At 40.4% G+C, this 11,160-nt stretch overlaps 1 protein-coding gene across 1 annotated transcript; it reads left to right on the top strand.

Moving 5' to 3' along the window:
* The first annotated feature begins 2,242 nt into the window (after positions 1–2,242).
* LOC144067171 (general transcription factor II-I repeat domain-containing protein 2-like) lies at positions 2,243–3,690 on the top strand. Its single transcript, XM_077590706.1, has 2 exons — positions 2,243–3,272; positions 3,453–3,690. Exon 1 carries the CDS (start codon positions 2,345–2,347, stop codon positions 3,257–3,259), a length of 915 nt encoding a protein of 304 aa, XP_077446832.1. The 5' UTR covers positions 2,243–2,344; the 3' UTR covers positions 3,260–3,272; positions 3,453–3,690.
* Positions 3,691–11,160: the final 7,470 nt, after the last annotated feature.

Raw genomic sequence — 11,160 nt, 5'->3', positions numbered from 1 at the left:
ACGAATGGAAGACGGCCTTCTCCACCCCCCAGGGACATTTTGAATACCTGGTATTGCCTTTTGGGCTCTGCAATGCCCCAGGAGTGTTCCAGTCCCTGATCAATGACGTCCTCCGGGACATGCTCAACCGATTTGTATTTGTTCATCTGGATGACATCTTGATTTTTTCCACACAGCCTTGAGGAGCATGTGCGCCAGGTGTTGCAACGTCTCCTAGAGAACCGCCTATTCGCCAAGGCTGAGAAGTGTTAATTTCACGTCTCGGAGACCACCTTTCGAGAGAGCGAGCAAGAGATTTCTTGCAGGCCATAGCTTGAACATGCGAGATTTTCTTGGTTTGACATCAGTAAAGCTGAATTTAGGAAGCAAATAGTAAGTACAACATACATATACATATATATATAGATACATAAACATATACATATATATATATATATATATACACACACACATATATATTAAAAAATGGCTGTTTTTATTAAAAATTATATTTTCTTACAGGCCATAGAGTTCACTGTCACCAAACGTGGTGGGAGATAGTTGCTCCACGATGGGTATGCTTATATAGTTGAAAATAAAAAAAGACAAAAAAAACAGAGGCATTACCTTTTGGAGATGTGAAGAAAGAGGAAGATGTGTAGGGGGACTTCGGATAGTGAATGATGTTCTATCAGGTGTTCCAAGGCAACATTCTCACCAACCAAACACCAGCAGGGGTCAGGTTCTCAAGACAGTACAGAAGATTAAGGATCGAGCCTCCACTACTGAAGAGATTACGAGTAGTATAATTCAGACTTGCACATCTAATTTTCCCTTAGTGTCAAGTGGCTCTCTTCCCAAAAATGAAAGTCTTGACAGGATGATGAGAAGGCAAAGGGCATTAACAAATGGCAACGAAATAACAGACGAATTATGGGTTACGTTAAGAGGGGAGAGATTTGTTTTATTCGAAGAGGTAGATTTTGTTTTGATGGCAACTGACACCAATCTCGACCTATTGGCAAAAAGTACGCACTGGTTTTGTGACGGTACGTTCAATAGTGCACCTGCCAACCATCAACTGTACACCATCTATGCCAGGGGTCACCAAACTACGGCCCGCGGGCACATTTGGACCGGCCCTCTGAACAATACCAGAGACGCTATCGGATTTTTTTCCTATTTGGCCTTGAAGACTGGGAAGTTTTACTCTTGTGTTTGGTTAATTGCACCCCTGTTGAGCCCAAAAATCATCCCAGTGAAGCGGGCCTTCGCATTGCTCCTTTGGTGACACGCGCGGGGAGAGTGTTTGCCTTTGATGCATGCGGGCACTTCCACCGTTGCATGCGTGAGCAGAGTGTTAACGAGACATCTGGACGATCGCAGGTGAGGGCGGAGCCCTGGTACCATCGCTATTGCGATGCTATTCAAGCATATAAAAACTGTGCAACCTGAACCTGTTTGAGAACGGAATAATGGCGAAAAGGTTAGTTAAGAGAAAAATTGATTCAGAATGCAGGGTATTTAACCTGCAGTGGACAAACGATTATTTTTTTGTTCAATGCAAAGAAAAGGCTGTTTGTCTCATCTGTCAAGAGACGGTGGCAGTATTCAAAGAATACAATCTTCGCCGGCACTACGAATCCCGTCACAAAGACAAGTACGATAGCGTGCAAGGCCAAATACGAGCAGACAAACTCAAAGCTAAATGTTGGACTATTATCTCAGACTACATTTCTACGCCAAGCTCAGCTGAACCAGGCATCCGTTCGGGCCAGCTTTCGGGTTGCTAAACTGATAGCAAGCAACGGTAAGCCTTTCACTGACGGAGTTTTTTAAGAAATGTATGGATGTTGTCGTGGAGGAAGCGTGTCCCGAGAAGAAAGATGCATTTAATGCCGCAAGTCTGTCGGCGAGTACAATCACCAGACGCGTTGAAGAAATCGGGAATAATGTATATGCCCAGCTGCAGCAGAAGACAAAAGAATTTGACTTTTTTTCATTAGCACTGGATGAAAGCACGGACGTGCAAGACACAGCGCAACTGCTCATTTTTATTCGTGGAGTTAGCGCAAACTTTGAGATATGTGAGGATCTGGCAGCCCTCCAAAGTCTCAAAGGGACCACAACGGGAGAGGATATTTTTGACAAAGTGTGCCAAACCATGGAGAAGTTGGACCTGGACTGGTCAAAGCTGGTTAGCATCACGACTGACGGGGCTCCTAGCATGGTGGGCGAAACTCGTGGTTTAATAGGACGTATGAACCGTGAGTTGGAAAAAAGGGGTCTCACCGCCCCGCTACGAGTCCACTGCCTAATTCACCAGCAAGCACTGTGCTGCAAAGTGTTGACGTGGGATTCTGTAATGAAGGTTGTGGTGTCGTGCATAAACTTCATCAGGGCAAAGGGACTTAAACACAGGCAGTTCCAAGAATTCCTGTCTGAACTGGAGTCTACGCACGGAGATGTGCTGTACTACAGAGAGGTCCGATGGCTGAGCCGGGGCAGAGTTTTGAGGCGTTTTTACGAGCTTCTACCCGAAATTAACGCATTTCTTCATTTAAAAGACAAAACGGTCCCAGAGCTGATCAACCCAGAATGGAAATGGCACCTCGCATTTTTAACAGACGTGACAGAAATACTTAACCGCCTTAACTTGCAGCTACAAGGCGAAGGGAAACTCATTTGCGACATGTATTCACACATAAAAGCATTTGAGGTGAAATTAGCGCTGCTTTTGGAACAAGTGAAAAAGCGCAACTTTGTCCATCTTCCTGCTACCCAAAACCTGTCGACAGAGAACCCAGCGGTCCCGTTCCCAGCTGAAAAGTGCGTGGAAGCACTGGAAATGCTGAAGGCGGAGTTCGGTGTGCGATTCACTGAACTACATGTTCATGCAAAAGAAATCCATCTTTTTCAGAACCCCTTTGTTGCCGACATTGATGAAGCCCAGCCTTCATATCAGTTTGAGTTGGCTGAGTTACAGAACTGTGATGTTCTGAAAGACGCATTCAAGCTCAACAGTCTCATTGACTTCTATGCCTCCCTCCCAAACGACACATATCCAAACATCAAAAAACATGCAATGAAAATGTCCTCAGTTTTTGGCAGCACGTATATCTGCGAGAAAACCTTTTCTCGCATGAAACTGCTGAAAACTCCGATGAGATCAAGATTGACAGATGAACATTTGCATCAGTGCTTGAGACTGGCTGTAACTAGAATGGAACCTGATATTCAACTTCTCACCAGCCAGATGCAGGCCCACAGTTCACACTGATGAACAGACATAGGTAAGCTCACTTTTCTGACTTGAATGAGTCATTCTGAGCATAAACAAATATAATCATAATAAAATCTACTGGGATAAAATCCATCTTTACAACCATACTGGTAGTGAAATGTATTGTGCTGTGTAGGTGCGGTTTCACTTAGTTCAGTTTCTCAACCTGCTTCCTTTGTGGTTTTCACAGGGAAGTTGCTGAGAGAGCTGCAAACAGCGGTGTCTACAAGCCTATTGGAACAAAAGGATTATAAGGAAGAAACACAAGAACTTTAGGAGACTGCTCATATGTGTCAGAGAGATTCTGCTCTGACAACTGAGCTGAACTTTTATCTGTTAAGATTGTGCATGGCACAACAGAAAGTTAATGTTCCATGGCTTTTTTTCTATGAAGAACCCAGAGAGAGTTATTTAGTTATTATTTATTTCATTAATAGTGTTATTATTTGTTTTCTGACTTTTTTCTGTAAAGAACCTGGAAAGGGTCATTTGGTTATGTGTGGCTTTCTGGAAAACAATAAAAAAAAATTAAGCTCCCCTACGATCGTCACACTTTCTGTTACAAACTGACACCGGCCCCCCATCAGAGAAGGGAAAAGTTATGTGGCCCTCACAGGAAAAAGTTTGGGGACCCCTGGTCTAACCAGTCCCACAAAAATGTGGCCTGCAGCATTGACAAGGAGCACATGTACAATTTTAATTCCAATTTTCTCCAAATAAAATCTATGAAAATGCATAATTTTGAATTTCTGAGTAGTCATTGAAGTTTAGTACTAGCATTGCCCAAGTTTCTTGGAAACTCTGAAAAAAAATTACAGTATCAGAAAAATTGGACTTGGAAGTTGGAACCTTGACAAAGTGCACATGTAGTAACTATAATTTGAATTTTCTCTAAATTAAGCCATCTTGCCTGGAAATTATGAAAACAAATCTTGATTTATATGACCACAAAAATTGGACCTGCAACCTTGAACACAGTACGCATGTAGCAACTTTAATTCCAAATTTCTCTAAATTTAACCTGTCAAATTGCACAATTTTCAGTAAGTGAGTAGTCAGGGAAGTGTACTAGTAGGATTGACCGACCTTGACTAGAAATTATTTTTTTAAAAAGACATCTTTATTTACAGTGTCACAAAGATGTTGCTCTGCCGTTTTGGGGGATTCACATAATATTGTACACGTGGAGTTACGTGTGTATTTTTAAATCATGGAAGTTTATTCCATTTTTAAATTATTAAAATGCAGGAGTTATATGGTGCTCTTTTTTGACTGTGCTACGAGCACACGAAGGGGGTGGAGTTGTTTGAGCGTCCGCTTATTTGCGCTCAAACGCTTAATTCCGCTAGCTTGACCGCATTCAAATTTCGGTATGGCAAGAGAGCCTTCTGATTCGGCAGGGTGCTCTATGATGTCCTCTACAGAAAATAAAGTAAAACATCATGAATAAGTATATCAATTTCAGTTGCATCTACTGACAGACTAAACAACAAGATCGCAGAATGTTCCTATTTTTATCCTCCAGGGGTCAATTAACAATTAAGAACAGGGATTGGAAACCTTTTTGACAGAGAGAGCCATAAACAATTCATATTCTTTAATGTTATTTCTTAAGAGCCATTCTCAGAATTAGAAAGTAAAAATACATAATGGTTGGATTTTTTTGTGGTCATTTCACCACTTTTAAAGAACAAAGTGGTTTCCATATTTTACCTCTCAGGTTAGTGGACAGTCACATATGGCTCCCGAGTCATAGGTTCCCTACCCCTGATTTAGAAGGACTCAAAGTATAATCTGCATTGTCAGAATTTTTTTTTTTAAGCCCACAATTAAACGATAGCAAAAGCTTTTTGTTAGCTTTTGGTACATTCAATTGGACATTTCTAAGTCAGTTTCTTATCACGAGCATTTACAAACAGCAACAGGTGAACTTGCTTCAATCACTCGTTGGCTAAACTAAACAGCGTTTGATATTGTTAGAAAATAATGCAATAATGTAATTCAACTTACCTACTATTCGTTCAATCTTTGCAAACATTTTAGAAGCGAAGTGTGCCACGTGTAAAAAGTCTTGTCCAGCTCGTTTCTGCTTGTTCATTAGTCGACTCAGTAGGTCAAGGAGCGCTCTTTTATGACGTCATGCTCTTTCCTCTTTAGTTCAAGTTTAGTGCCAAACAGTGATTTTGCTAACTGTGAAGATGCAGTTTAAAAAACACGATTCCAATTCATTCTTAAAATTATACTCAAAAGGAGCAGGAGAGAAAAACAACGTTTTTCCATCACAATAAATTACTCACGCTTCTTAAATGTGAAGTCACAACCTGCTTCAACGTTGTGTTTCCTGCGTTTAGATTGATGGAACTTTGAATTGGTTGAGAAAATAAAAGAGCAATTATCTTAAAACAATATTTTATTGCGCAACAAAACAAAGCGCATTTTCTGTCAAAGCAACAAAGCGTCGTGTTACTCTCACTGTATTTTCTAGAATTTGAAATGACAGTGGATCATTGATGAACAAGAAAAATATATGTAGTATCCTATGTACTGTGTATTTTAATGCAGTATAATCAAATAATAAAGCAAAAAATCAATTGTGTTGTTGATGTCCGTCCTCCTTGCGAGTAAAAATCCAAAAGGGTGTCTTTCCTTTATCTCTCTTCACACTTTAATGAATGTCGAACAGCAGTTTGGAGAAGTTTTATTAATTGCATCAAAGAAAAAAGAAATTCTGGCATCAAAATAATTCTTCCTACCACTTCCTGTCCACACACCCATTTTTGGTACATAATTAACAATTATGTACATAATAATTGAACAGATACAATATTTGCCAACCTCATAAATAACCTGGAAGCCACCTTTAGTTGTAGAGGTTCACTTGCCTGACTTCAGTGCAGGCAGGCGCGGGTTAGACTCCCCCTAGTGGCGGTTTGATTGAAAGTGCGGATGGTACTTTGTCTCTTTGTGTACCCTATAACTGACTATACTGAACTAACTAACTGAAAACTATGAAACAATCTTAATTTACATTGACCTGCAACTTTGAACAAAAAGTATGCATGTAGCATTTTTTTATTCCAATTTTCTAAAAATTTAATATGTCTAACTGCATAATTTTGAGGTTGAAAGTAGTCAGGGAGGTGTACTACTAGGACTGATCCACCTTGGTTGGAAACTGAAAAATTCTTCATTTAAAGTAACTAAAAAATGAGTCCTACAAACTTGAACAACGTACGCATGTAGCAATTTTAATGTCATTCTGTAAATTTAATTCGTGAAATTGCATAATTTTGTTTGTGAGTCGTCAGGGACGTTTGCTACTAAGATTGACCCACGTTGCCTGGAAACTGAAAAAAAATCTTTATTTACAGTCCCACAAAAATGGGACCAGCAACTTTGAACAGAGTACACATGTAATAATAATAATAATAATAATAATCGGACATAGGCCATGTCGTCATTACCACAACACAAAAAAGCCTACTTGTCATCACACGCAGAAACTGCGTGTGACGAAATTGATGGTGCTTCTCCATAAGCTACGTTTAATCGGCAAAAGACCTAAATAAGTGTAAGTTACGGACTTGTAATTTGTCATTCCGCTGTTGTGGATACAGGTCGCTTACCTCTCGATTACCGCACACTGTCTGCCACTTACCTTCCTTCAAGTCAGCTAGTAGGAGGCAGATCACCAACCAAACATCTATTCATATGCCGCAGAAGGGAATGTGTGTATGTTAGCGCGAGTTTAGATGTCTGATGGATGTGGGGAAAAAACTGTCCTTAAGCCTATTTGTCCGAGCTTTGTGGGACCTATAGCGTCTGCCAGAGGGCAGCAGCTGGAACAGATTGTGACCAGGGTGGTAAGGGTCCCCTATGATGTGCTTGGCTCTGCTGAGGTAACGCGGGCTGGCAATGTCTTCAAGTGAGGGCAGAGAGCAGCCGACAATCCTCTGGGCAGTGTTAATCACTTTCTGCATGGCCTTTTTGTCTGCCGCCGTGCTTCCAGCGTACCACACTGTGATGCCGTACGCCAGGATGCTCTCTACAGTGGTTCTATAGAAGGTTCTCAGAAGATTGGAGCCCAAGTTGTTCTTCCTGAGTACCCTGAGGAAATGGAGTCGTGTCTGAGCCTTCTTCACCACTGCCGTGGTGTTTGTAGACCATGAGAGCTTGTCCGTGACGTGGACCCCCAGGAATTTAAAGGACTGGACCCTGTCTACACATACTCCATTTATGAGGAGTGGGGCCAGATCTGTGCCGTGTTTGCGAAAGTCCAAGATTATTTCTTTAGTTTTCGTGGTGTTCAGTGTGAGATTGTTCACCGAGCACCACGAAGACAAATTGTTGACCTCATCTCTGTAAGCCGACTCATCCCCTCCTGAGATGAGTCCGACCACAGTGGTGTCGTCAGCGAATTTGATTATGGCGTTAGACTGGTGGGTGGGTGCACAGTCGTAGGTGTACAGGGAGTATAGAAGAGGACTCAGTACACAGCCTTGAGGGGAGCCAGTGCTTAGTGTAATGGAGGAAGAGAGGTGGGGACCAAGTCTAACAGTCTGTGGGCGGTTGGTCAAGAAGTCCTTTATCCAGCAGCAGATTGAAGAGGATAGTCCAAGGTGGGAGAGTTTGTCAGTCAGAATGTCCGGTTTTATGGTATTGAAGGCTGAGCTGTAGTCAATGAAGAGCATCCTCACGTAGTTCCCAGGGTGTTCCAGATGGCTCAGTGCTGTATGAAGAGCAATGGCAATAGCATCATCAGTGGACCTGTTTGCCCTATAAGATTCGTGAAATTGCATTATTTTATGTATGTGATTAGTCATGGAGGTCTACTAGGATTGACCCACCTTGCCTGGAAATTACAACAACAAAAAATTGATTTACAGTACTGCAAAAATGGGAACTGCAACCTTGAACAAACTACGCATACCCTTCGATGATGGGCAATATGGAAGATGAATGAATGAATAAATAACAAGAGTAAAACATTCTGTGAAGATAACAGACATTTAATTCTGTAAAAATATCAAACTATATACAAACGTCTGTAAGCAATCATATAAACTGTACAATAGGGGAAAGCGGATACAAAAATATTCAATTTAAAGGTGACTTTCTTTTGTTCCATACGCTCCAAATATATTTAAGAACATAGCAATAAGTTACAAGTCTACAATATGAAAAATACAAACATTAATTCAATTTAAAGGTGACTTTCTTTTTTTCCGAGTGTTCTTTGTTTGTTTGATTAACTTTCAGAATGCCTCTATTTCTTGATGCAAGCTTTAGGTCGGGTGTCATCACGTGGCAATCCCCAATCTTATTGGATGTGGGCTCATCGAGCTTTTCTGGGCCACTGAAGTTCACCGCTTTCACATGGACTCTCAAATGTTCTTCACCCCTTAAAACACAATAAGAAGAAATAAATTCTTTCATTTTCTGAATAGCTTATCCTCACAGAGGTCAAGGGGGGTGCTGGAGCAATCTCAGCTAAATATGGGCACCTGGCAGGGGATACCCTAAATTGCAGGGCACATGGAGACGGACAACCATTCACACTCACACTCATACTTTTGACCAAACTACTTTCTATCGTGGAACCAGTTGGGTCAATTACACTGCGCTAACATTTTAAGTCGAAAGAAAAAAAAACAGTAAGACAATAAGACAATGGCTCGTTTAAAAAAAAAAAAAAAACTTAAGTCGACTCAGTCATGACTCATAACACCACTTTCAGTGTGTAGACCTAAACCAAAAAGTGCCTGTATATTGTAGGAGTGTACTTCAATACCTCTGGTGCTTGCGGAACGTGTCTGTGCTGGATTTAGGAATATAAAGAAGCTTCTTCAGTCCCATCCACAGGAACTTGGTCTGTTCATGGATCAGCTTTCGGATGTGCTCGATCCATTCCAGTTTGGTCTTAATAGTGGGCGCCTATTGATTTGGAAGACAGGCAAAAGTTAATGTGGCGTTTTGGACCACTTTTGAGAACCATATAAGCATCATATACTATTCACTGGAATTTCAATTACTGTAAGAGTTACAATACTTCTTTTCTGTTTTACTTTCAAAGAGAGAGAGAAGAGCATCTAACCTTGAGAACAATGATGTTGTTCGATGTGCAACGCATCGAAAGTGCAAACTTGCGGGGGTTTCCCTCCACGTGCTCTATCACATTTAGTTCGGAGAGCTGAGGAGGCAATGAGATTATCATTTTCACAGATTTGGTTCACATATAAAAATGGTGTAAAGGATTACTCACATTAAGTTTTCTCTTGAAAATGTATTTGCACTTTCCCTTGGTGTCCATGGCCACCTTGCAGAAAACCAAGGTCTTTTCCAAGAGAAAGAGGTGTCTTTTTCTGCCCATTCGGAAGGGTGACTTGGAGTCCCAAACTTTGAAGGACTCCCCCAGGAGCAGCTCCACTTTGATGCTCTCGTCAAACCCTGAAGAAGGGTAAAGTAGGCAATGTAAGAAAATGATACATCAATGAAAAGCAAATGTGTGGCCATCTTGCCAAGTGTTCATTTACCATCCACCAAGGAGAGATGCATGGCATCATTGATCATCATTTCTGTGTTTATCTTGAGTGTGTCGGGAATGACATCCATTTCGAATTTCGTTGTGGCAAGAAAGTCTTCTGATTCAACAGGATCTACGATGTCCTCTTTAGAAAATAAAGTAAAACATCATGAATAATACATACATACATACATTATTTACTTTATTTAAACATGATTTAATCCTCCAGGAGTCACAATAACTTAGAAGGACACAAAGTATGATATGCATTGTCAGAAAAAAATGTTTTAAAAAGCCCATATTGAAAAGATAGCAAAAACTTTTCATTTTCTCTTGGCACGTTCAATTGGACATTTCTAAGTCAGTTTTTCATCACTAGCATTTACTGACAACAACAACAACAACAACAGGTGAACTTGCCTCCATCACTCGTTGGATAAATTAAACTGCATTTATGTTTTTAGAAAATTTTGCAAGTGTAATTCAACTTACCTCTTATTCGTTCAATCATTGCAATAATTTGAGATGCTAACTGTTCCATGTTAGAAAAGTCTTGTCCAAGTTGTTTCTGCAGGTTCCGATGTGAGTACTACTGCATATGACGCATTTTCATTCGGTTGTTGTTCATATCTCGGGGTAGACATCAAAGACCAAAGAGCGTTCCTTTGACGTCATCCTCTTTGATCGCGAGTTCAAATTTAGCGCCAAACAGTGATATTATAATCAGCAAAATTGCTGTTAAAAACGATTACATTTTAATCTTAAAAATATCCCCAAAAATTGGCAAAAGAAAAAAACGACGTTTTTTTTCCATCACATTGAATTTTCCCACGCTTCTTGAACGTGACGTCACAAGCTGTTTCAACGTTGGGCTTCCTGAATTTAGATTAATGAAACGTTCAAATTCGTCCAGAAAATAAAGTAGCAGTTAACAACCTAATACTAATATTTTAGTGCGCAACAAAACAAAGCGCTGGGCCGCCCTGATGAATCTTTTATCCTGAAAAAAAAACGTGTTGAAAGATACACAAACTGCTGTTATAGTCTGTTGCTTTTCAGTTGAAATTCAAGTTGGAAAGATTTGAGCCTCACGCTAGCCTGCCAATGCTAGCCCTACTACAAATTCGACTACATCTAACATATTGTTGTTTATACAGGCCGAAATTTGTGTTGAAGTTGGTGGACTAAATATTTTGATAATACTGCATTAAAATACAAGGTACTGCATACATTTCTCTTGCTCATTAATGATTCACTGTCATTTCAAATTGTTTAAAATACAGTGAAAGTAACACTACTTTTGGTGTTACTGTTGATTCTTCAGCTCCGGACTGCTGAGGGACTGCAAATAAGCAAGGATGAGTACATTTTAACC

This window comes from Stigmatopora argus, chromosome 21 (genome assembly GCF_051989625.1).
Source record: "Stigmatopora argus isolate UIUO_Sarg chromosome 21, RoL_Sarg_1.0, whole genome shotgun sequence".
Classification (NCBI taxonomy): Eukaryota; Metazoa; Chordata; class Actinopteri; order Syngnathiformes; family Syngnathidae; genus Stigmatopora; species Stigmatopora argus.
The sequence above is the reverse complement of the archived record's forward strand: the minus strand, read 5'-3'. Positions and strand labels throughout refer to the sequence as shown.

Bases quoted from the DNA above. Each gene is read 5' to 3' on its own strand.
- LOC144067171 (XM_077590706.1), top strand. From the start codon at position 2,345: ATGAAGGTTGTGGTGTCGTGCATAAACTTCATCAGGGCAAAGGGACTT.